Source organism: Sycon ciliatum, chromosome 3, assembly GCF_964019385.1.
Source record: "Sycon ciliatum chromosome 3, ocSycCili1.1, whole genome shotgun sequence".
Taxonomy (NCBI): Eukaryota; Metazoa; Porifera; class Calcarea; order Leucosolenida; family Sycettidae; genus Sycon; species Sycon ciliatum.
In genome coordinates, this window is record NC_088645.1 from 11,274,792 (window position 1) to 11,302,291 (window position 27,500).

Consider the following 27,500-nt stretch of genomic DNA (forward strand, 5'->3'; position numbering starts at 1 on the left):
ACCGCTGGGACGCGGAGTCGCGGACACCTACGAAGAGCAGCCTGTGACGTATATTTTTTTTATGAAAGAAAATCCGCAAAAATAGATAAGCTTGCGCCTTTCGCCGAGAAAAGTGCATGCGGATCGATGCGCGCGGATTTGGCGTAGCGAGCTTGTAGCGCGCGCACTCCAGTTTCGAATTCCAGCTCAAGCATACCATACGGCCTGAGTACGAAACTCTCGTATTCGAGTCTACAAAAAAAAAGTCCATTCAGAAAAAAATGAACTTCTAGCTTTTGGCCATAAATGGGTCAAACGTTGAGTTTTTTTAGAATTTTTTTCTACAATCCCATAATTATAGAATCCTCTTCCAATTATGTTTCTGAAGTTTTTTTGTCCAAAAAGCAAGCCATAGCAAGAATAGGATTTCGGCCAGGTTTTTCCCCAAAAGCACTGAATTGGGAAAAACCATCAAAATCCAGGCCGTTTGACCCCGCCTGCAACAGTGCATTCTGCGGTTCGAACCCCAGTTCAGGCACCCTTTTTGGACCCTTTTTCAAATTTCAAAGTTCGCAGCACTGCACTGTGTACGATGAAATCACGAAAAATCGCCAAATACGGGAGCTCGCCAGAGCCAGGACCCATCTTTTTATGAATGGACTACGTAGAGTGTGAGCTTTTTTCTTCTTTTTTTTCACACCATCACTTGGCTACTTTTTTTTAGGTGCATTTTTTACTTGTGGAAATAATAATTGTCACCTGTCAGAGAAGTGTTGGGATGTCCCTTCCAGCAGCCACTGCCCATGCCCATGGTCGGTTTCGGAAAAAGAGTAGAATAAAGGCGTTGGAGTCTGTGTGGATGTCTTGGAAGGAATGGGGGACGGCGCAGACGGGTACGTGAATGTGTAAAACCTGAGTATTTTGTATTTTCGTTGAATTGGTTCAAGTGACTTGGCGAGTCCCTTTCACAGTAGAACGCCATCCTTCACAAAATTTGTCTGACTATTTTGTCAAGAATGGCCGTTCTATAATGATCAATCGACTCTGAGGCCAGTGGATTGTGGAGGTCGCCCTTGCATATAAATTGAAATAGTCACGAATGTACGAAAGTATTTTTGATTCGAACATGTACTGGATAACGTGGTGTCAGTAGATGGTACTACTGTAGTATCTCACCATTTCTTTATGGTAATCGCTGTACACCAAGAACTCTCATATAGTTATTGCCACTGCTTGATCACAGCGGTACACTGAGTTTTTGTTGAGAAATTCCTTCAATTTATTGTCTTTTCACTTGAGCGTTTTATTTAGGATGCATTTTTTAGAGATTGATATTTACCAGTATGTGTTTCACATCACTCCTGACGAGAATAAGCATTTGAAAGCAACACTGGCTGACAGCAATCATGCTCCCCAGGCTCAAGTGTGTGTGTGTGTGTTACAAGTGTGTGCATGGCAATTTGGTAGAGTATGTGTGAACACAAAGTCCACTATATATTCACAAACTCAAGTACATCGCAAAATTGTGCCTTCGTATCGTATATTGTGCCTTCATAACTTTGACTAGCCCTAGCCTGCTGTTTGACAGGTGTGTCAGGTGAATGTACATGTATAATGTCTCCCATCACAACTCCGTGCATGTAACACAATATTTACAGTGAACTTGCAGTGTATATAGCTAGATCAATGCACAGTAATCAGTAAACTGTGGCTGCCTCTGTCACATTGTCATATTCACACGACGTACATTCTAAATCATCGAAAATGACCAAACCTATTTCTACGTGTGCAGAAGAAGATTGAACACATTCTTTCCTTGCATCTGCGCCTTGATCCTTGAAGGATGATGGCGTTCCTACGAATGCAGAAAACTCGGCCTCTAGCCGAGTCTGACGCGAACCGTGAATTGTTTTCCTTGACATTGGTGGATGGCATCAGTCACATCTAAGAGTGACACTCTATCTCAAACATATTTACGCAAAGAAGTAGTAATCTTATCTTCATTGGAGCGATGGTCTGCAGGCGTGCGATCATGTGGGTGTGCCTTGTGTAAGTTGTGTGTGTGTGTGTGTGTGTGTGTTTAGTCACTGTTTACGTGCACGTTTGTGCATGTGTGTGTGTGTGTGTGTGTGTGTGTCTGGCCTGGCCTGGTATGAGGTTGCTCAGGATAGGTCTGCCGGGCGGTTGGACTGTCTTATCTGCCATCGGTCGTTTCGCCAGCCAGGTGACAAACAAGGCACAAATGTGGCGCAGAGCGAAGTCTTGCCATCCAGGATCAGCGTGGTGCTGTACAGTGTGGTACATGCAGGAGGTGGTTTCACTCTCGTGGTGGCTTGCGTGTGCATCATCGTTTGCCCCTGGAACCATCGAAAGTGTCCGCGCCGGCATCATCTATTCCGCTCAGCATCCAAGCTTCTCTCTTGTGTTTGACATGCAATCGACAATTCAAGTCAGTGCCTGGTTTCAGACGTCACATGTGCGACCATGGCCATCAGGCAACCAAGTCTGACAGAGCGTCACATGGTGTCCGCTGTTCTCGCTGCAGCCGTCAGTTCCGTCGACAGAGTGACCTGAGTCGTCATCTCCGTTTCTGCTCCAATGACTCTGGCTTCTTTCGGAATGGTGTGGCCCTTGGGCAACCATGCTACAGTAGCAGTAGTAGTGTGTGTGTGTGTGTGTGTGTGTGTGTGTGTGTGTGTGTGTGTTTGTGTGTGTGTGTGTGTGTGTGTCTGGAGCGCCATCGGGTGGCGTGCTTTTTCTCTCTCTCTGCTGCGCCTCCGGGGCCCACGTGACCCTAGTGGTAGTCGCTCGACAGGACAGGACAGGTGTGTGTGTGTTTGCATGCATGCGCGTGTGTGTATGTGTGCACGTGTGTCTGTGTGTGTGTGTGTGTGTGTGTGATCAACGCCTATGTCTTGTCGCTCTTGCTGTACGGTTCGGAGTGTTGGACGCCTCTTCAACGGGATTTGCAGCGGCTCTCTGTCTTCCGCCACCGATGCATCCGCTCGATCATGGGAGTGTCTCGCCAAGAATGCTGGGATGACCACATTACCAATCACCAACTACATGTGAGGTGGGGTGATACCAACACCATCCGCACGAAGGTGGAGCACCGCCGCCTTGAATGGCCTGGACATGTTGCTCGGATGGAGGACCACCGGTTGGCGAAGCAAGTTCTCGTTGGCACGCTTCCGTCGCGTCGCCCAGCTCATGGCCCTCGTCGGCGCTGGAAGGATTGTATTATGTCTGACCTTCGTTCTCGCGGCCTCGAGGGGGAATGGCGAGCTGAATGCGAGTCGCGTTCCACCTGGCGCTCGGCATACTCAGCACCTGTAGATGCGCGTGTGTGTGTGTGTGTGTGTGTGTGTGTGTGTGTGTGTGTGTGTAGCATTATGGTGATAATGCAGACTAATGGGTGCACGCAGCTTTGTGCTACCGCTCAATCTATGCTGCTATGTTTGATAGTGCTGTTACTGCATGCTCATGCTTTGCTGCTGGCTATGGTCTCTGTGCGGCTTGGCACTCTGCATGATATTGAATGCATCCCTCGACGTGACATTGAACGTGTCTCTTTACGTGGTGTTCATGCGTGTCGCTCGCCTCCGATGTGGAAAGCGTGTGGCGCTCATGCGTGTCGCTCGCCTCCGATGCGCGGCGTTATGATGACGCTTGCTTGTAGCTCAACGTGGGTGGCATGCATCGTTGCATGTCTTGCTGGAGTTTGCTCTGCTATATATTTTCGATCCGTTCTGTGCGACGATCATTCTTGCTTGCTCGTAGTGTTTCATCCTCCCACCTCCCATTTCTCATCACTAATTTGCTTTGATAAAGTGAATAAACGGGGTGTTGGCCACGCTCATTTCCGGCTACTCAGGGCCCTCGGTCGCCGTCCCTCGGACGCAGACTCTTGTAGATACTTGGCTCCGCCAACATTCTGCTTCGGCAGTGTCTACCCGGCAGACCCTGAATCCTCTCTCTTGGCTCCGCCAACATTCTTCTTCGGCAGTGTCTACGTATTTCTTTCCGTAGCCTCTCACTCCGCTGGCCGGCACTCCCCCGTACCGCAAGTTGCTGTGTGTTGTAGTTAATGTGTGTGTGTGTGTGTGTGTGTGTGTGTGTGTGTATGTGTGTGTGTGTGTGTGTGTGTGTGTGTGTGTGTGTGTGTGTGTGTGTGTGTGTGTGTGTGTGTGTGTGTGTGTGTGTGTGTAAAGTAAGTGGGGGGACCCACTTACTGAGGTGTGGTGAGCCCGTAAGTGGGATCATTTCAAGTCCACCCTAGTTTGGGGATTTCAGGGGGTGTCAGCCGCTGGGTGGTTCAATGGCCAATTGAGTCATCTTTCCAAGATTCCTTTTGAGTCTCTCTCCCCTCTCCCGGGGAGACCCACGTGACCAGTTTTGGCAGTGAGCAAGTACAAGTACAAGTGTGTGTGTCTGTGTGTGTGTGTGTAGTTGTGTGTGTGTGTGTGTGTGTGTGTGTGCGTGTGCGTGTGTGTGGTGTGTGTGTGTGTTCGTGTGTGTGTGTGTGTGTGTGTGTGTGTGTGTCTGTGTGTGTGTGTGTGTGTGTGATGTGTGTGTGTACACCTGTGTCAATGTGTATTGTACGGTTGGGGTGGGCTAGTAGAGAAGGGTAGATGTATATGGACCTGTAAATGGGATATGTAGGTGTGCATGTACATGTAGCAAAGCTAACTTATCAAAAAGGCATTCTGCGCCTATACGGCGGAATTGAGCATTGTGTCGCGAACGCGATCGTAATTTCCATAATTATCACTTAGACATAAATTTGTAGTGCTAGAGCCTACTTTTTCTGACCTTGCCGCGCTCCTTCCATATTCTGAATGGCTATAGGCATGCGCGTTCCCAATCAGGCTCTCCTTTTTATGATCACCAAGATTGACCTCGTGTTCTTATGGCTCTTGTGTGAATCCAAGTTTGCAGGCAGCTCGCCTTTTAGAGCAAGATGTCATGAGTGGATTGTTTGTAGTGCAACTGGCATGAGTATTGTTAGATCAGGGTCACAGGGTAGTCGCACGGCGACATTTTTGGTGCCGAAACCAATACTGATGCCGGATATGGTGTGAGACCGAGAGCAGATATGGCAGAACCAGACTCCATCAACGCCCAGGCGAAGACGAAACGGAAGGTGCTGCAGGCCCACGTGAAGTTCTTGAACCAGCGCTCCGCTGAGGCCAACACGTTGCTGTCTGGCACTCCAACTCCGGACGAGATAAGTAGTCTGATTACTGTATTTGCTTCTACGATAAAGAAAGGCGAGGAATTGTTCGACCTGTTTGCTAATGTGGTATACGACTTTGAGGCTACAAAAAAGGGTGATAAAGAGAAAAAGAAACACGATGAGCAGTATGTCGATGTGGTTGTGGAATTAATTACGGAATGCAATGATCTATTGGCACAGTTACGAGGGAAGTCAGTCCAGTCTAAAACAGCATCACCAGTGGAGATAATAGATCTGACGAAGGTCATGGAAGCCAATACGAAAACACAGGCAGAAACAGCGAAGCTATTAAACCAGTTTGTCTCAGAACAAGGTGCCGCCAATGGCACTCCAGTCACAGTATCAAGTTCAACGAAGCTCCCTGTCCTAAAAATACCTGTGTTCAATGGCAATGTGTTGCAGTACCCAGAATTCATTGACATGTTTGAATCCACTATTCACAATAATACCAAGCTGTCCAATGTGGAAAAATTAGTGTACTTGAGAAATCACCTGAGCGATGCAGCACTAGATACCATAACGGGCATTACCTTAACGGGCAAGAATTATGCAGCAGCATTAGGGCTCCTAAAAGAGCGATTTGGAAAGCCACAAGTAATTGCCAACATGACGTATCACAAGCTTGTTGCAATTAAGCCACCAGTGAACACACCAGTAGCGTTACGGAAGTTCCAAAATGAAGCAGAGGCGCACTTGCGGTGTCTGAAATCAGCTGGTTCAGACATCCAGCAAGAGATAATCGTACCGCTACTGATGTCAAAACTGCCAAAAGCGATAATCATTGATATGGAGAAAAGAAAAACCGGTGACAATTGGTCTGTGGGCAAACTACTTACGGTCTTGGGTGCATTAATTGACATCCTTGAAGCAAGTGATCACATGGCATCTGTACACTTCACACCTTCTAATGGGCGGGTACACAGGGAAACAAACCAAGAGGGTATGGCCACCAGTTCCTTACTCATGAATCAGACCACGCACAAAGGCCCGAAATGTTGGTATTGTGGAGGGTCACACTATACGGATGAATGCCCAGCATATCCAACGTATGAGAAACGGAAAGAGAAAATCACAAATGAATGTTTCGTATGTCTGAGGAAAGGACATAGTGCAGCAGATTGCAGAGCTGGTGCACGTACATGCTACCATTGTGGGAAACGCGGGCATCACCGGTCATTATGCATGAAGAAATTTGATCCACAATCCAGGCTAGATCCAAAGGCACGAGAATTCAAAAGTGCAAAGCCAATCAATGTTCAATCTTGCAATGCAGAGCTAAGGCCGCCTGTAGCTGACGTACATGCAACAAATGAAGTCTACTCCCAGAGCAATGTGGTACTAATGCAAACAGCAATGGCAGAAATCCAGAATGGTGACCACACTTGCAACGCACGCATCTTGTTCGACACTGGGTCGTCCCGTTCATTTGTGCACCGAAATGTCACTACCTCACTACACAGTAAACCAGTTGGTCAAGATGTTTTGGCAGTAGCCGGGTTTGGTTCCAAGACCAGAACTACTCGCACTTACCCTAGGGTAGAGTTACAAGTCAAATTGCGTGATGGATCCTTCCAACCGATATCTGCAAATATCACTGACCACATCTCTTGTCCAATGAATATGGCTCCGTTAGATTTGTCGAAACATCCAGCCATTGCAAAATTGCCACTAGCTGAGCCCCTTGGCACTGAAAGCACCCAGGCTCCGATTGACATACTAATTGGGAGCGACCAGTACTTTGAATTTGTGGGTCTGGAGCATTTGAAATTGGGAAATGGGATTGTAATGCTTGACACGAAACTGGGTTTCATCCCGACGGGTAAAGCAGACCAACATGATTCAATGCCAGATATCCATGCAATGTGCACGTCTGTTGAAAGCGAAGTACAACATCCAGATTTCGACCTACAGAAATTCTGGAAGCTAGAGCAGATTGGCATAGATGAAGATAATGGAGTCACAGATGACACCCTAGCGTACGACAACTTCAATGCAAATGTTGAGTTCATTAATGGTCGTTATGTAGTGTCATGGCCATGGAAATTAGACCCAGAAACTTGCCTACCAGAGAACTTTGATTTGGCCAAAGGTAGATTGAAATCTCTCATGCACAGAATGGAAAAAAACACCAGAAGTACTCACGAAGTATCACGAAACGATACTGGGACAGATGGAAATGGGTGTAATTGAAGAAGTCAACGACTCTAGCAGCGAATAACGCAGTGACAACAACAATGGCAGTCACACTGACAACAACACAGAGAGCAGCGTACATCACTACATACCACACCACTGTGTAGTCAAGCCGAGCAGCACGACGACGAAGATACGCGTAGTGTACGACGCATCTGCCAAGACGAAGGAAGGCAACAAGTCACTTAACGAGTGCATCCACAGAGGCCCAGTGCTGCTGCCAGACCTTTGCGGCATCCTCCTTCGCTTTCGTTTGAATCCCATAGCAATGAGCAGCGATATTGAGAAGGCGTTCTTGCAAGTCGGCTTACATGTCCGTGACCGCAATGTCACACGCTTTCTTTGGGTTCGAGACCCCAGCAAGCCCCCCAGAGGTGACAACATCGTCATCTACAGATTCTGCCGCATCCCCTTTGGCGTAATCGCAAGTCCATTCTTGCTTGGTGCCACCATACGACACCACATCAGTTCTTCAGAGAACACGCAATCGCAGGCTGTAGAGAATAACACTTACGTCGACAATGTCCTCGGCGGAGCGGAAAGCGTAGAAGACGCAGTAGAGTACTATCGAGAAGTCAAGGGCATCTTCGCTCATGCATCAATGAATCTACGGGAGTGGGCGACAAACTCCGAGTCCCTCAAGCAGCAGATCCCTGAGAGCGATCGCGCAATCGCTCAACTCGTCAAGGTCCTTGGTATGGAGTGGGACACAAACTTGGATGAGCTAGGGCTCACTCCAAACCCAGCTGAACTCAAAAACGTTCAGACGAAGCGGCACATGCTGAGCGTGTTATCATCGTTCTACGATCCACTGGGAATCTATTCGCCAATCGTATTCCGCGCGAAGGTTCTACTTCAGGAGATCTGGAAACTGAAGTGCAATTGGGACGATGTCTTGCCAGCAGCTATTCTTACAGAGTGGCATGAGATAGCTCATGACTTATCCACAGCCAGCCAAACCAGAATACCAAGACTTGCGAGTTTCACCTCCAACGTTGAACCAAGGTATGAGCTCCATGTTTTCTGTGACGCATCAAAGGCAGGCTACGGAGCCGTGGCGTATCTACGCACTATCTCGACGAACGTGTCTGTTCGCTTACTCTTTGCCAAGTCTCGTGTGGCACCGTTAAAGGAAACAACAATACCAAGGTTGGAGTTACTCGCAGCCACGCTAGGTGCTCGAATGATCAACTTCTTACGGAAAGAACTCCCTCTTCAGCTCACTACGTACTTGTGGTCAGATTCTCAATGTGTGCTAGGATGGGTGAAAGGGAAGGGCAAGGATCTGCCGACGTTCGTAGCACATAGGGTCGCAGAAATCCGCCGCAATGAAGACGTGCAATTCTGTTATGTGAACACAAGAAGCAATCCTGCCGACCAACTCTCAAGAGGCACCACGACTGCAACCCTCCTCAAGAGTAATCTGTGGTGGACAGGTCCCGAGTGGTTGGCGGATGTACAATGGGCACCGGATACTGATTCTTGTCAAGAAGAAGTCGTTCACGCCGCTTTGTCGGGGGAGGGTCCTGCGGAGCAACAGGCGAGCAACCCCCCACCGGCTGGTATTCGTATTGAGAAATCATCATCCTTCACGAAAGTGATCAGGGTTACAGCATGGGTACAGCGTTTCATAAAGTCAGCAAGAAAGTCTCGTCCAACATCACCATACTTATCGGTTGACGAACTTCAGACCGCGGAAATGCTTTGGCTGAAACATGCGCAAGCCACTGATTACCCAGCAGAACTGGACGCCATCAAGAACAACAAGAAAACCAAGGGCGACTTGATGTTACAAGTTGGGTCTCTTTATTGATGAAGAAGATGGCCTAATCAAGTGCAGAGGCAGGATGAAGAATGCAGAACTGCCATCAAATGCTAAATTCCCGATTCTCCTCTGCGGAAAGAGTGCGCTGACGAGATTGATCATCTCTGATGTACACCAGAGAGTTCTCCACGCTGGCGCTAGTCACACGCTTGTGGAATTACGTAAACGCTTCTGGGTGACACGAGGTAGAAAAGAGGTCACGAATGTAGTTAATCAGTGCAAGGTATGCAAACGGTTTGAGGGTGGCCCCTTTGCAATGCCCAAGTTCGCACCTCTCCCCAAAGAACGGGTAACCCGCAGCGCACCATTTGTCAGGACTGGCATTGATTACTTTGGGCCCCTGACTGTTAAAGCCAATGGAGAAAACAAGAAAGTTTGGGTGGTACTGTTCACTTGTCTGGCAACACGGGCGTTGCACTTAGAGCTTGTACTAGATATGACTACTGACAGCTTTCTAATGGCGTTTAAGCGATTCGTCGCTCGCCGCGGTACACCGGCTACAATCGTGTCTGACAATGCTAAACAGTTTAAATTGGCAGACGTCACAATGGAGCAATTGTGGAAATCCATTAATACCAATGCGAATGTATTCTCGACACTTGCCACTATGGGTATTGAATGGCGGTTCATCGTTCAACTATCTCCATGGATGGGAGGGGTGTATGAACGCCTCGTCCAGTCCGTAAAACGAATGCTCAGGAAATCCCTCGGTAAACGAATTCTAAAGGCTGAGGAACTTTGTACACTGCTGACAGAAGTAGAGGGAATTCTGAACAGTAGGCCTCTCACGTATGTGGGTGAAGATTTCAATGGGTTTATCCTCACACCAGCGCACTTCTTGTGCCTCAACAACACTCTAACACTGCCGGGTGAGCAGTTAGATACGAATGATCCAGATTTCTGTGTCAAAACCTCGGGTGATTTACTTCTCCAGAAGTTCAATGTATGTCAGCAGCAGCTGAATCGCTTCTGGCAATTATGGCAAGACGAGTATCTAGCATCACTGAGAGAGCGTGGCGATTACCAGCTACGACAAGGACGTATTCGTGCCACTGACGAGCCAGCAGTTGACACAGTTGTCATCATCCGCGAGGAAACACTGCCCCGAGTTAGCTGGCCAATCGGCCGCATTGTGAAACTGCACGAATCTTCAGATGGTGAGACAAGATCCGCCACCATTCAGCTCCCCACTGGTAGGACAGTCAGACGGTCACTATGTCATCTTTACCCTCTGGAATGTCCATCAACACCAGCACAGGTGAGTAGTGAACCCGAACCAGTACCGGCAACTGAGAGCGCATCCAGTAGTGACGCCACCGGCACGACTCGGCCCAAGCGGCACGCAGCAGCTCGGTTTCAAGAACAGCTAGGTGAGCTTATCCGAGACGGAGCAGTTTAGTAACAAGAATGAGTGCACCGGATAGTAAGCCATGCTATGATGGTCTGAACACTCGTACACCCACGCACAAACTCACACATGCATACACACATACACACACACACTTATACACTGTATATACATACACAGCATGAACACGATTGCCTTCTGATCTTTGTTATGAACATGCTGCTTATGCGAACCTCCTTTGCTAGATACACTGCAGTATACATGTACTATTGAAGTAGTTTAAAGTAGATTGCCTTATTTCCGAAGGTGAACTTTCAAGATGAGTATTCAGATGCATGAACAGTAAGTTGATCTGAAGATGTAACTAGTGTCAATATATCATGCAGTCAGTCAGTATAGTAACGGTATCATTGAGTCAAGTTTGATACAGCTCTCCCACCATTGCGTCGTTTAGGTACCGTAGATCATTTTCGGCACAGATTGGTATTCATGATTTCAAGGCTGACAGCATTCGGAGCTATTTACATTGCATGTTCCTTTCTTGACATTCAGTTCATTGTGTAAATATGTTTACTGAGTATCATTCTTCATTTCTTCTCGCTGGCCGGAATGTCGCGAACGCGATCGTAATTTCCATAATTATCACTTAGACATAAATTTGTAGTGCTAGAGCCTACTTTTTCTGACCTTGCCGCGCTCCTTCCATATTCTGAATGGCTATAGGCATGCGCAGTATGGTACGCGCGCATATTAGGCATGCGCGATCTTGGCCCGTATAAATTAGGCATGCGCGTTCCCAATCAGGCTCTCCTTTTTATGATCACCAAGATTGACCTCGTGTTCTTATGGCTCTTGTGTGAATCCAAGTTTGCAGGCAGCTCGCCTTTTAGAGCAAGATGTCATGAGTGGATTGTTTGTAGTGCAACTGGCATGAGTATTGTTAGATCAGGGTCACAGGGTAGTCGCACGGCGACACATTGAAGCATAATTATGTTTTTTTATTATTTTCTCATTGTCATGTACACATTTTAGTCCATTCAATAACCAAAAATGAGGAAGATTGTAAATCAGGATCTTGATGAAAATTCATACCCGTCCGCTATACATCACAAATCCTGTACGAACTTGACAATTGAGTGAAACTGTCATCGCCTTTATTGAGACCCCATTTGCATACACTACCTTAGAGCAATCGCCCACCAAATTTTCAGAGCAATTGTTAATTTTTTTGAAATAGGCGTGAACCACCTTACTTGTGCTTATTCCCGCTTCACCTGATGCGCTGGATCCATGGACCCGACCAGGGTTGAATTTTCAATTGTTGCTGTATACTTTATTTATCCCAGTTCGAGTTGGTTTCAAATTCCACCCTCGATCGAGTAGATCCTATTTGGAGAGGGTCGGATCAAGAACACGTACTACATTACCGTACTCACGTGCGTGTCTTGCTGCGTTTGACAGTATTGCAAGGACACCATAGGCAAATTTTCCATCAAGTTAATCATGCACGCAACAACCCTACAGGACTCTTGAAATGGACTTTCGCATGACAGTGTAATCTCCCCGTTTCAACCAGATTTTTTTACTGGACTTCCGGCGTGTGTAGAAGTGTGTCCTAAACACAAAAAAATGTGTTATTGGAAAGACTAAACATTACATTCGAATGCCTAGTTTCAAACAGGGAGTTTGCAATACCGGAACGACACACTGGTTTCAACCAAGGAGTAGTAGTATAGTCCATTTCAAAACTATAGTCTAGACGCGTACCTAGGCAAAAACCGTTATGCCAGCATCTATACCACATAAAATCTGTGATCACTTTGTGCATAAAATTTTCCAAATTGGGCGTCTGTTATCCAATCCTTTAGAAACTATTATGAGAGTAATTGTGGAGCGATCCTGAGCAATATTCCGAAAACTATTCTCAAAAAGTTCCAGCCAAATTTGAAATATTTCAAAACCCTACGCGTCTTGAAATGCACTGTAGTACCATTTTGTACTACTCCCTGTAGCTGTACTGGTTTCAACCCTCCTCACGAACCTTTTTTTCACTGCGCAACCAAGTTGTACTGGAATCATTTTATTTGTTCCCTACATGGACTAATAAACACGTGGAGCTCACGACTCACGAGACACGCAAATCACCACGCGTAGATCTACGAGTACTATGGCCGACATGTACATAATTATGTCGACATCGCCGGACAGTGCACTATTGAACCTGATCCGTCGTACCGTATCGCCCTTTCATTTCGCTCCCATTCGGCACACTTTCTCCAAAAGGAAGTCTGCAATGTCAACATACGCTCCTGATCCTGGTTCAGCTAGAGAGGCGCACGCCTCGCAGCCCAGGCAGAACCCTGTGAATGTTTGAAGGGCCCAAACAAGGAGAAAGCTGCTGATGGTGAACAGTTAACAGCAGAAGTAAAGTAGAAACAGATGCCTTCGAACTTGAAGCGCGAGCTCTCGGGAGGTGCTATTGGAGGCAATGCTGGCAGTGGGTTGCAGAGGTCACTCTCAGCCATACCGGCTACAACCAGCAACCATTCCACTCGAGTTCTGCCACCATCACCTTCCCAGCAGCAGCTCCAACCTGCTAGGAGTCAAGATGAACTCACAGCAGCAGCAGATAGCCAGAATGAACCCAGGTACATGTTCTGTGGCCCACAACTACGATCGCAGTTGAGCCCGTCTCCATCTGTCATGAGGGCACTTCCTGAGACACCCCTGGGCTCGTCACCCACCCGGAAGCGAGATTTCAGTTCTGGTGCAGACCCACTGTACAGTTCGGTGACAGTCACTGATGGAACTCCTGCTGCGCCATCAACCAGAGTGGCTGTGCCTGCAGGAAAAGCTCGCAGCACGACATTAGGCATATCAGGGTCTGCGTCACACTCTAGCATAACATTAACACAGGGAGCTGGTGGTCGTGATGACCTTACACCCAAGTCACCAATGGGCAGTGCTGGGGAATCAGGTTATCTGCGTACAGTGGATCCGCCGTATGCAGACGTCAACAGCCTTTATACGAGGAGTGGTGTGTCACTGGGCAGACAAGATGGAGCTGGGCCTGGCAGCAGACGACTCAGAGAGACGCATTCGGACATTGTAGGATATCCACCGAAACCGGTGTCCACCAAGCATCCTGAAATGCTGCCTCCTGTTCCCTCTGATGCCTACACATCTATTGATTATACAATGAGGCCCGTGCAGGAGACAGGAGACGCGTCGGAGAAATTTCCCACAGCTTCCTCACAAACTAGACCTATGCAAAGGGTCTCATCTAGCCCAGCAAGTCTGCTAGGTCGGCCAGACACAAGTGATAGCAGCAGTCCACCTGCTCAAAGCCGTGGTCACGACGTCTACGCTAAAGTCAGTCTGAAAACGAGACTAATTACCATTAAGGATGCTGAAGCCAACTGCTGACAAGGATCCAGGCCATCGCAGGAATGGTCAAAATACTGTCATGGAGTGCTACTATGTAAGAGTCCATCCATGTGAATACGTACAGTGTTTGTCCTGCCTGCGGATATCTTGGCAAGCTTTGAACACCAATGTGTAACTTCTGGCACGCTTGCAATGCATTGTAAGCGATATCAGTACCTGGTAGGTCCACTGTTTGAGCTAGTCCATAACTATTTTCTGACCTTCATGGCATTCTGTATGTATGTACGTATGTATGTACATACATACATACAGAATGCCATGAATGTCAGAAAATAGTTATTCATGGCATTCTACCAGCTTCAATAGGCCAAAGCAATCTCGCCATCAAATTGCTTGTGTATATCTTGCCTATTTGGAATGCCAACGTGTCATTTCTGGCATGCTTGCAACACATTCTAAGTCGCACCTGACAGGTGTACTGTTTCAGCTGCTCCGTAATAATTTTTTTCTGTGATTCGTGGAATTCTATCATTTTAAATAGACCAAAGCCTCATTATCAAACTGCATGATCTTCGCAGGTAATCGGGTCATTTTAAGTGATGATACCAATATGGATACTTCACATTTGATCCTGCATTGGTGCCACATATTTTGTGGCCATAGTGAATGCCTAAAAAGTGTACAAAACTGATCGCCCGTGTGTGCGTCAAGCACAGACGATGCAATCATTTAATCGCTTTTCCTTGTTCACATCTAAGATAGAAGGAGTGATTTTTTTTAAATGAAATGCATCACCTCGTATGTATGTATGGTGACTGCTCTTCTTACTGTTTCCAAACCCGCTGCTGCTTATGAACTTAGCTTTGTGATCTTTTCCACATTTTAGTCCACTCGCAACTTGAAATTTATTTGAGCTGACGACCTCTATCTCCGTACACAGTGAACACGATCAGTCCACGTGATGGACCGAAGCCGAGCCACGGTGCACGTACACCGCCACCCATCTTCAATATCCTGAATAGACAGTTGGTCAGTCTTCGCAGTGCAATATCTGTAGACGTGCGTGTGTCGTGCAAACTTACACGCGGTCTGAGTGCACCAATAGCTATTAGAAGATAGGAAGTCTAAAGATATAATAGGGACGTTTAGCAATGCGAAAATTCGAACTTTTGGTGGTGGCGATATTTCGCGAAAATCTATTTCGAAAAAGAAAACTTGTGAGGTTTAGCAATGCGAAACGACTTTTTCTCGAAGCTATTTGAATCTTATAGTACCGTACCGTATATGCAGCTCAGTCTCAAGCAGGGGGCTGTAAAATTACTACTCCCTGTAGTGAAATGCGTACCGAGAAAAGAGAAAGTTACTTTCGCAAATCACTGCAACTTCGCGTCCAAGTTTTCGAAGGTTCGACCTTTGTTTCTGTACTCATTCCCAGACTCGAATTTTCTTTCGAACTTTCGCATTGCTAAACATCCTTATTATCATGGCTGTTGGACAGGTGGTGTCTAGAGACTGGTTATCCTGAATGTTTAGTCACAATCACCTGAATGATGTCATGTGAAAATAGACGCCGGGCGCTACAGTAGAGACGCGCCCCGAAGAACGTTTAGCCCAAGGGCGTCCAGCCTGAAACGCTACAAACACCACTGCCTAAAAAAACGGCGGTATTGGTTTTTCCGGCAGCTTTTGGGATAAAATTTATATGATCCAGTACGAATTGTTTTTAATACCGTGCTACAGTAGAGTCGCGCGTTGATGAACGTGGAGCCCAAGAACGTCCAGCCTGAAATACTTCTAATGCCACAGTTTAAAGTTAAGAACGGCTGTGGTAATTTTCTGGGTGCTTGTGGGATAGATATAGTCCGGATTGGTTCTAAGAACTTGATATAAGAAAGCAGCCAGATTGATGAAAAAATCAGAATGTCCCAGGCTAACCCCTTGGAAACAAGGTTCTTGGACGCGCGACACTATTGTGGTGTGTCTCGGACTGCTCAACAGCTTACAGATACGTGCGCAGAGTAAATAGCCCAATACCGGGTACTCTTAGTAGTAAATGTCATAGACGAGGCAAAGCAATGAAAGCCGAAGTGCTGTCACCTCGGAATTAGAGGATATGCCATGAAGTCAATTCCGTATAAATATGGAAGCTAGCTCAGAGGGAAAATACCCATTTTATAGGTCAAGTGCTGTACAGAAACCAAAGTTGAGTGGAAAACGTGCTATGTGACGTGAGTTGCATATCTCGCTTGGCCGTCTGCATGTTGTGCAAACAGTATTATGCAGAGACAATGGTATGTGCTAATGCTGAATTTCTCCATGGTGTTTGTTGTCATAGGGATGCATGTTAAAAATGGTCGTCAATCAGGGCAGCACAGGGGCATTGCAACAGTGGGATTGTGAGAAACGAACACCCACGGCTGCATGCAGGTTATGGCAAGTGTGATTGTATGCCGCTTCGGTGCCAGATGAAACTGGGTTGAGTATAGCCATGGAGACAGGGAAGAAAGGGGGGGGGGGAGGGTGATAGAGATTGAACATTACCAGTATATGCATATGGTGACGGAATTATCCGTATAAGGATAGCAGAGTAAATGCAGTGGGAAAATGCAGCCTGATTAGAATGTCGACAAAGGATATTCCAGTCAAAAAGGTGCATCCTGATATTCGTTGCGTCGTCGACTTGCTGGGTACGAGGGTGCGGGTCGGATAATGTCCTCCAAATGTGGTGGCGTGTTTGTGAAACATCGCGGCGCACAAAAACCCATGACATCAATATCGCCAGCAGCTACATTGGGCGTATTTCCCGTCATGCCTTCTTCTGAAGCGGGTTGATGTGAAGCGGAAAGCCTTGCGTCATGGCAACCATCCACTGACTGTGTGTTCACGGTTATGCGGTCATCCGAGTAGGGCTTGCACTGTTCCACTCTCATACTGCTAGTCTGTCCGGGGCCTCTGTACTGCCTGCGAGGCAACGATGCCTTCATGGACGGATATACTCGTTTTAGCCGGTTCTCTTGCACTCGTATACGCTCGGCATCGTCCTCGCCATTGGAGCATGAGCTTTGCATCGGGTCGTATTCTTCAGTGGCAGTTGGTGCTGTCTTGAGTTCAAAACACCCGTATTCAAATGGATCCTCAAGTTGGTGATGTGCCTGCAGAGCAGCTCCTTCCTCTGGCTCAAGGAGTATATCCTGTCCGGTTGTGCACAGCATCGCTCCGGGAACTAGATATGTGCCAGAGACGACAGAGGCTGGGCTGGTGGTCAGGCTTGCGACAGGGAAGGCAGGCGTGGAGGCACAGTCGGGTGTATGGTGGTCAGTGGCGCCATTCTCACAACTCCATACTGGGGTAGGCTGCCCAGGTGGATCGGTCGTGGTTGTTTCCGTACCTGTTGCTATCGTGTGCACTATTCCCATGTCAAGTTGACCTGCACTTGCTCCTCCAGCATGCGGCGATTGCACTGAAGTAGTACGTTGATTTGCGGCTGTGGCGTAATCATAGTCGTTGACCATGTCCATGGGTGTTTCGTACGCATCGACGGACGAGTATTCATTGGTGTGCGTGCCGCTTAGCGGCACCGGAGGGCTGGTGTTTTCCTGCTGCGCTTTGGGGTTCGATGTGCCCTGATGCCGTGGGGTGCTTGTCCTTGCAGTGCTAACGGTTAGCGCTGGGTTGTTTGCGTAGAGTATGGTGTCTTCCGGGTTTTCAGCCTGGGGCTGTGCGAGAGATTGGCCGCGGCCCCGCTTGTAAAGCAGGTGGATCAAACATGCCATTAGAACACCTGCACTAACCAGTATGGCACTTATTGGTAGGATGAAGGTGAGATCTATACCGGTGGTGCCGCTGGTGTTCTGGTCTTGCACTGTTGCACCCCTCAGTGTAGATGTTTGCGTAAGACTGTAAGCAGGAAAGTAATTGGAAGAAGTCATATTTGTGGCGCCAGTGTTGTTGATGGTGTTATTTTCCATGTTGTCTGTGGGGCAGTTCGAGTCACTTTCCCTCCTGTCTAGACTGCAGACCAAGTTGGGAATAGATGGTTGCAAGATTTGACTGCTGGCGTTGAAAGAGAAGCGCAGAACGCCTGCTAGACATAAGCGTGCGGCAACCAAGATCGGTTGGATCCCTCTATCTGATCGGTCTCCACCAGTGACGGTTGGGTGGTTTGTAGCGTTATCAGGCGACACTGGATCTCCTCCATCCATCATCAGCCCTGTTGTAGTAGTGTACGTCTTTGTCGTGCTCATTGTCGGTGCATTGGAAGGTGGTGAGAGAATACAACCACGGGCGTTTGTGGAGTTCACAGCCCTGACGTCTGTGGTGTATGCAACACTGACGTTTCTGTAGTTTACAATGTTGACGTTGGTGCAGTTTGCAATGCTGACAATTGTGCAGTTTGAAATGCTGACGTTTGTCGAGTTCGCAATGCTGACGTTTGTGGAGTTCGCAACGCTGATGTTTGTGGAGGTTGCAACGCTGGCGTTTGTGGAGTTTGCAACGGTGACGTTTGTGGAGCTCGTAATTCTGACGCTTGTGGAGTTCGCAACACTGACGTTTGTGGAGGTTGCAACGCTGACGTTTGTGGAGTTTGGAACGCTGACGTTTGTGGAGTTCGTAATGCTGACGCTTGTGGGGTTTGCAACGCTGGCTGTTGTGGCGTTTGCAACGCTACCAACCGGCAATGGTTGGGCTTCATCCGCCATGAGCCCTGCTGCATTGGTGTCAGTGGAAGTTGTCTTCATTGCCGGTGGACGGGTAGGTTGATGCGCTTCATTCCACCGAATGCAGGGTACATATTCGTTCGTGTCTTGGCAGGTACTGGAGACTATGATCAAAATACGGAAACAGCCAACACAAACGCATGCACGCAAATTCCGAAATACACACACATGTATAAATACACAAACACACATGCAACCGCACACATACACAAACACACACACACACACACACACACACACATACATACACACATACACACATGCACACATAATTATTATGCCAACCCCAAAATACATACCAATTCAAGGTCATATCAGTTACTCATGTGCAGACACACAAACACACGTCAACTCCCTTCCTTGAAGTGGCTACGTATTATTATGTGCCATGAAGTGGAGACGATAAATAAATAAATAAACAAACCCATAATATGACATCGTGCTCATGCACCTATGCACACACACTATACATACTGGACAAACTCATACACGTGCGCGCGCACACACATACGCACACACACACCTTTTGACCTTTTGACCTTTTGACGCCCATCGCCGGAGGCGATGATAGCAATGCTATGGCAGAAGCCATAGCAACTTGTGCTGGGATTGCACCATTCAACAGCTTGCAAGGCTGAGGAATTGACCATCACTATTCAGCCTGGTCTACACAGGCCCGGCGGAAGCAATTGTTCATTGGTCCGGCCAAGTGTTTTCGCCAGCACAGCACTTGCGCATGTGTGACACAACACAACGTCTCTTTGCTCATCGTAGGTCAACCATATAATATTATGACGCCTGACAAGAGCGCTTCACCACTGTCTTTTTCCCAAATTCCCGCCGAGGAAACGCGAAGGAAGTGGTTGGGTGGACTGGCACTTCTGGCACAGATATTTTGCTGGAAAAAGCCATAGCTGCTAAGCATGCACTGTAAGCTGACCAAACAGCGAGAAAAATTGATAAACTACTTCGTGCAGTACAAGAATCTGAAGCACTCGACGAAAAACCCTCAAGACTACAAAATTAACAATGACTACAAACAAAGACTTGTATGTAGAATCAAGAGTACATAAAAAAAGGTTTACACACACAACAGAGGCGAAAGGCTGTGTTAGCTGTGTAAAAAAGGTTTATGTACTCTTGGTAGAATCCATCATGGCACGTGCTTTCAGGTCGCGCGACTCGCGCCACGGGCCACGGCACAGGCCCACAGACGTTAGGTCTACAGGCCACAGCTAGCCCTCGATCAAGCCCGCACGCGTGCACGGCAAGATCAGAGCGAGATCGCAAGTACGCGTAGATCTACGTACATGCAATCGATGATCACATCATAACGTTACTGCGTCGTAAAAAAGATCGTCGGTGGCCGAAAAGTTGGTCCGGCCATGGCTGCACCGACCGGAGCGGCTCTGCCAGCCCTGCTATACCATCTATTTGAAGTGACTTTTTCTGGCCAGTGAATCCCAATTTTTGGTCTTTTCATTTTTTTCCCGCACACACCATCACACCACATACTCCGGCATGCACTGGCTGTTGGTAACCACCCAGGAGAATGAAAGACACACACACACACACACACACACACACACACACACACACACACACACACACACATGCACACACACACACATACATACATACATACATACATACAATAAACACACACACAAACGCACACACATACAACAAACACAAACACACACACACACACATGCACACACACATGCACATGCACATCCACACCCATGCATACACACACACACGCCTACATGCATACACATGCATGCACACACGCACATGCGCACACACACACACACACACATACATAATCATATAGATGTTGAATTTCCATGTTTATCCACGTAAGGATACTATCCGTTTATAGGGTGTGAGTTGTGGTGGTGGTGGGGGGGGGGGTAGGTATCTCTTGGCAAGACTGTACCTACTGCAAAGTAGACCAAACGTAGATACTACACATGAGTATAAACTTATAGTCAACTTCGCTACTTCCTCCGTATGCAAAAACTTCGTGACTTTTTTTGAAAGCTTTGCACAGCTCTGGAAGTGCTCCGTTTGACTTGGAATAACACTCGTGGCATTGTCTAACCTGTTTACAAGCTATATACAAAGAAAAAAGCAACTCAGGTGAATGAGATTGAGTTTTTTTCAGAGTCTTCGTCGCTCATGTCATTGTCACCTGACGACGCTGACTCCGCATCGCCAACAGTCGCTGCTTCCGCTCGCATTTCGTTCAGATTCTTGTCACCTTCAGTGATGATCCGACGCTGGACTTTGGCTACATCCTCTTCATCTCTAGAGCTTTATACGAATCGGTGTCGACCATATTCAGTCGTTCCAACCCGCGACCTCCATTATGCCGTGAAACGAGTCGTACAAGCACATCCACACGCTTCGCATTTTCTCGCCAAGCATTCTACAATGGCTTCGAGGAGATCCCTGCGATTCCCCTTGGCGACAAAAGAGACGTCTGACTGGAGAGAGGCGAAGAAAGCCAGGCCATCGACATTCTGATCCTGAGTCTGCGCTGGTTGCACGACAACTGAAATGTTTCATCTTGCCGTGCGAGCGAAACAAATCTATGTTCTCACGCTGCGTAGATCTATGGGGCCGCGCACCGCAGGTACGAGCCTGGCCAGTTTCAGGGCAGCAAGTGCCGCGTGACTCCGTGTTCCAGCCACGAGCTACACTTCGTCACTGTGTCAGTTTCGAGCAAGTAAGTATTAGTTTTTTTTGCATTTGACTCTTGAGTTTCTGTCGGCAACGTCCTCACACGCATGGCGTCCGTGGAGAATCTGTTCGGGATCAACCAAACTAACCTCGACATGGACGTGGGTTGTCGATGACAGCCTTTGGCGCCGTTCGTTGAGCAGGTTCTTGCTCAAAAAACACCGTTCAAAAAAGTCACGAAGTTTTTGTATACGGAGGAAGTAATAACGACTGCGGATATAACGACAATTCATGAATACCGACAGAATTTCCAAGCCCCGAGCAAAGTCCCATCTAACTGTAATGCGTGCAATGAGACTTGGGGTATAAGGACACTTCGCGAATAAGGACAATTTTCTGATGCCCCGTTGAGTGTCGTTATACGCAAAGTTGACTGTATACCTCGTTAATCCAGACGACCCGGGACTGGTCACTGCATTTAAAAGCTTTGAAGTGCCTGTAACTACGAGTCACATGCAGTTCGATGGCGAAAGGCCGTAGATGTGGCATATGTTGTCACTTTTTCGCAAGAAAATGACTAAGTAGTGGTACTATTTCCACTCAGGAAACCCACGCAAAGGGTGCCCAGTAGACCGAAGTACCCGTAACTTCGTGGTCCGGATCATCGAGGTCGGAGCGTACTGGTGCAGTCGCTGACAAAATTTAAAGACACTTAGTTGGTAAATTCAAGCAAAGCAAGAGTAGATGGCCACATTAAAGTAGGGCTGAACAGGGTGATCCGGGTGCCCGTCTGTTTAGCTGCTGGTCCGTTATCAAACAAAACAATTTGGGGGGGGGGGGGTTCCCGTTCTCGGGGCCTTCTATTCGGTACTCTTTGTAGTTGTGCTTCTGTACTGTTGAGCTATCCGAATTCAAATAAACACTAAAATAATATTCAAAAAATAATAAAACGAGTGTCCATTAGTCGTGTACAACGGTATGTTACAGTATTAGTATCTGGCTTGTACAGTTATACAGTACAGTTATACAGTACAGTTTGATGTACAGTTATACAGTACAGTTTGATGTACAGTTATACAGTACAGTTTGATGTACAGTTATGCAGTACAGTTTGATGTACAGTTATACAGTACAGTTATACAGTACAGTTTGATGTACAGTTATACAGTACAGTTTGATGTACAGTTATACAGTACAGTTTGATGTACAGTTATACAGTACAGTTTGATGTACAGTTATACAGTACAGTTTGATGTACAGTTATACAGTACAGTTTGATGTACAGTTATACAGTACAGTTTGATGTACAGTTATACAGTACAGTTATACAGTACAGTTATACAGTACAGTTTGATGTACAGTTATACAGTACAGTTTGATGTACAGTTATACAGTACAGTTTGATGTACAGTTATACAGTACAGTTATACAGTACAGTTTGATGTACAGTTATACAGTACAGTTATACAGTACAGTTTGATGTACAGTTATACAGTACAGTTTGATGTACAGTTATACAGTACAGTTTGATGTACAGTTATACAGTACAGTTTGATGTACAGTTATACAGTACAGTTATACAGTACAGTTTGATGTACAGTTATACAGTACAGTTTGATGTACAGTTATACAGTACAGTTTGATGTACAGTTATACAGTACAGTTTGATGTACAGTTATACAGTACAGTTTGATGTACAGTTATACAGTACAGTTATACAGTACAGTTATACAGTACAGTTTGATGTACAGTTATACAGTACAGTTTGATGTACAGTTATACAGTACAGTTTGATGTACAGTTATACAGTACAGTTATACAGTACAGTTTGATGTACAGTTATACAGTACAGTTTGATGTACAGTTATACAGTACAGTTATACAGTACAGTTATACAGTACAGTTTGATGTACAGTTATACAGTACAGTTTGATGTACAGTTATACAGTACAGTTTGATGTACAGTTATACAGTACAGTTATACAGTACAGTTATACAGTACAGTTTGATGTACAGTTATACAGTACAGTTTGATGTACAGTTATACAGTACAGTTTGATGTACAGTTATACAGTACAGTTTGATGTACAGTTATACAGTACAGTTTGATGTACAGTTATACAGTACAGTTATACAGTACAGTTATACAGTACAGTTTGATGTACAGTTATACAGTACAGTTTGATGTACAGTTATACAGTACAGTTTGATGTACAGTTATACAGTACAGTTATACAGTACAGTTTGATGTACAGTTATACAGTACAGTTATACAGTACAGTTTGATGTACAGTTATACAGTACAGTTTGATGTACAGTTATACAGTACAGTTTGATGTACAGTTATACAGTACAGTTTGATGTACAGTTATACAGTACAGTTATACAGTACAGTTTGATGTACAGTTATACAGTACAGTTTGATGTACAGTTATACAGTACAGTTTGATGTACAGTTATACAGTACAGTTTGATGTACAGTTATACAGTACAGTTTGATGTACAGTTATACAGTACAGTTATACAGTACAGTTATACAGTACAGTTTGATGTACAGTTATACAGTACAGTTTGATGTACAGTTATACAGTACAGTTTGATGTACAGTTATACAGTACAGTTATACAGTACAGTTTGATGTACAGTTATACAGTACAGTTTGATGTACAGTTATACAGTACAGTTATACAGTACAGTTATACAGTACAGTTTGATGTACAGTTATACAGTACAGTTTGATGTACAGTTATACAGTACAGTTTGATGTACAGTTATACAGTACAGTTATACAGTACAGTTATACAGTACAGTTTGATGTACAGTTATACAGTACAGTTTGATGTACAGTTATACAGTACAGTTTGATGTACAGTTATACAGTACAGTTTGATGTACAGTTATACAGTACAGTTTGATGTACAGTTATACAGTACAGTTTGATGTACAGTTATACAGTACAGTTATACAGTACAGTTTGATGTACAGTTATACAGTACAGTTTGATGTACAGTTATACAGTACAGTTATACAGTACAGTTATACAGTACAGTTTGATGTACAGTTATACAGTACAGTTTGATGTACAGTTATACAGTACAGTTATACAGTACAGTTATACAGTACAGTTTGATGTACAGTTATACAGTACAGTTTGATGTACAGTTATACAGTACAGTTTGATGTACAGTTATACAGTACAGTTTGATGTACAGTTATACAGTACAGTTATACAGTACAGTTTGATGTACAGTTATACAGTACAGTTTGATGTACAGTTATACAGTACAGTTATACAGTACAGTTATACAGTACAGTTTGATGTACAGTTATACAGTACAGTTTGATGTACAGTTATACAGTACAGTTATACAGTACAGTTATACAGTACAGTTTGATGTACAGTTATACAGTACAGTTTGATGTACAGTTATACAGTACAGTTATACAGTACAGTTATACAGTACAGTTTGATGTACAGTTATACAGTACAGTTTGATGTACAGTTATACAGTACAGTTTGATGTACAGTTATACAGTACAGTTTGATGTACAGTTATACAGTACAGTTATACAGTACAGTTATACAGTACAGTTTGATGTACAGTTATACAGTACAGTTTGATGTACAGTTTGAATGTGTTGTTGATTGTTGGGTCCTGCTTCATATGACAATTTTGACTGTTTTGCTCGGAGCGCAGTAATGTTGCGCTTGTCGCGATGTAGGGTACTTGTCGTGAATTGCATGACTTTGCATGTGCTCCTGCCACGAAATGTGGAAGAAACTGTTACTATTGGCTGCTAAAGGGTACCTGATAAAAACAAGTGAGGTGGGCCTACATGTATATATGCCTGGTACACGAATTGTAGTGTACATGTGACTACACCACACCTGATGAAAGTACACCATCCTTGAGGCATAGTTACACACACACACACACACACACACACACACATAACCACACACATACACACGCACACACTCAGAATCACACCCACACTCACATGTGATCAAAACACACACACACACACACACACACACACACAAATATAACAAACAAGAAACCCATTTTGCCTGAAAACAAGGTATGATGATCAAAAAAGATGAGATTCTGTCGCCACACTGAATGATCACTGTTACTGTTGCCACTGTCCTGTCCGGCTGTCTGGTGTGTTTGTTCATGCCATTTTTATACTGTTCAGCACAAAGTTGTAGCGTAAGGCGAGACCAAAAAAATTGAGATTCCCAGGCCCTCCCGCACCAAAATCGAGCCAAAGCCAATTTTTTTTTTGAACAGTTCATACATGTACAGTTCATACATGTACAGTATCGTGTGAGTAGATCCGTGACGTGAAGTCACACAAACCCGAGCTTGTACGACTCCCAGATGCACAGATCAGGGCCATCGTTGGCTGAATTATAGAAAAATTGAACGCGTGCCTGTTTTCTGTAAAAAATAGAATAAAAATTACCGGAAAATGCTGTAAAAAAAGTTCAACATGGCATGCACATATATAGTCATGTACATACATGGGAAAAAATAAAAAATAAAAATCGCCCGCCCGCACCAATTTCACATGGGTCCTGCCCGGGAATCTCGATTTTATTTTGGTCTCGCCTAAGTTGGAAGTATGTGACGTGGTGTGAGTTGTTTTATGCCTGCCTTCAGGTGCTGAGCAGTAGCGGGTAATGCCGGCATTATATCGAGCACTACAATTATGCCCTATACTGCCTCGAAATTTAAAATCCTCTTCTGTAAATACATGTATACAAATTTTCGGCAGCTATTTAATTCCGGCTATATTCGGCAACGACCCAAAACGCCTTAGCCCTAGAAGTACCGGAGACATCATAATTATGATGCATTTGCGAATTTCAAAATGGGATTGCTGTTAGATGGGGGCTTAGAATCTCCCCAAATTTTGTGACTTTTATTTATTTTGCATTCTGTTAATGGCAGTGGGTTTTGTTTTCAAAAATTTAGTACAGTTCCGAAATGCCAGGGGGTGCTACCTAGAACTACCACGCGGCATCATATGACTCCACATACCATAGACATCAATAAAAGTGCGAATTTGGCTTAGAACCATGAAGGTGGCGATTTGTACATATGGACTTGCTAATATGCACATTTCACGTGCCGTTATGGTCAATATCGTAATCCCGAATCCTGCCGAAACAGGCAAATTTGTTAGTCCTAAGTTTGGAAAGTGATTCACCATGTCATCTGCAGTATAGAACGATATGAAGTGCCAGGGCAATTATACTATTCTAGAAACGTTCTTTGAGTTTACGTTGGTCTGGCGTAAGCCGTGTTCAGTAGACGCAGTGTCGCTGCCGATAAAGCATTTCATTTGATTTTGAATTTTTTTGGGCAGGAGTTTGGGGATGAATGCGAGGAGAGTGCCTGGAGCATTGTGCGCGAGCAATTAGAAGTGACCGAACACAGAGACACATAGTTATATGCTCCAGATGAAGATGAGTGAATACTAATTGCTCCGGCTTCTCGATCAGTATGATACGGGACCGGAGTCGAGGGAGCAAGCGGATAATGGTGGTGATAAAGCTATGGAGCCATACACATAACAGAACATCAATGTCCAAAACTCGGGCAGGATTTCCTTCATGAAGCTGGGTTCTCTGGCAAAGTTGGTAGATAGTGGAAAATGTGTTGCACCAAGCAAACGCGAACGCGCGCAACCGGTTGTTGCTTCCAAAGTGTGCGGGCTTTTCCGAGATATTCACCATTTTGAAGATTGGGCAGATGCATTATTTGCATTTATTGACCAGAATATGATCCATGTCATGATCAAGTGCACAAGGTAGGACGGAAAACAGAAAATTGGAGAGGACACTATTTTGAGTGAAGGCAATATCATGGCATTGGTTTTACGCAAGAGGCGTCCTCTGTACCCGCAATAATCTGCCGACGATCCTTCGGCTGGATAGGAATGGACACCATAATTATAATCAAGTAAAATCCCTAAAAATAGTTTCCAGGGACTACTCTGCTACTTGAGGTTTGATCACGAAGATGGTCTCCGGACACGACGTCGAACGGAAATTATTCGTTCGCTATGAGCGGCGACACCACGTTCTCCTTTTGCTCGTAAATGTATTTATCACAG

General features: G+C 45.6%; 2 protein-coding genes across 2 annotated transcripts in view; one reads left to right on the plus strand and one right to left on the minus strand.

The window, feature by feature from the left end:
* The first annotated feature begins 9,669 nt into the window (after positions 1-9,669).
* On the plus strand, positions 9,670-10,632 carry LOC135812850 (uncharacterized). Its single transcript, XM_065326066.1, has one exon. It carries the CDS (start codon positions 9,670-9,672, stop codon positions 10,630-10,632), a length of 963 nt encoding a protein of 320 aa, XP_065182138.1.
* A 5,424-nt stretch (positions 10,633-16,056) lies between these two features.
* LOC135811425 (probable maltase-glucoamylase 2) overlaps positions 16,057-27,500 on the minus strand; it is a 14,768-nt gene continuing 3,324 nt past the window's right edge. The window contains exon 3 of the mRNA XM_065324663.1: positions 16,057-18,790. Coding sequence (XP_065180735.1) covers positions 16,611-18,790 — 2,180 coding nt within the window. The 3' untranslated portion in view covers positions 16,057-16,610. The remainder of the gene's footprint in view (positions 18,791-27,500) is intronic.

Excerpts from the sequence above, each read along its gene's own strand:
- LOC135812850 (XM_065326066.1), top strand. The coding sequence starts at position 9,670 with ATGACTACTGACAGCTTTCTAATGGCGTTTAAGCGATTCGTCGCTCGC.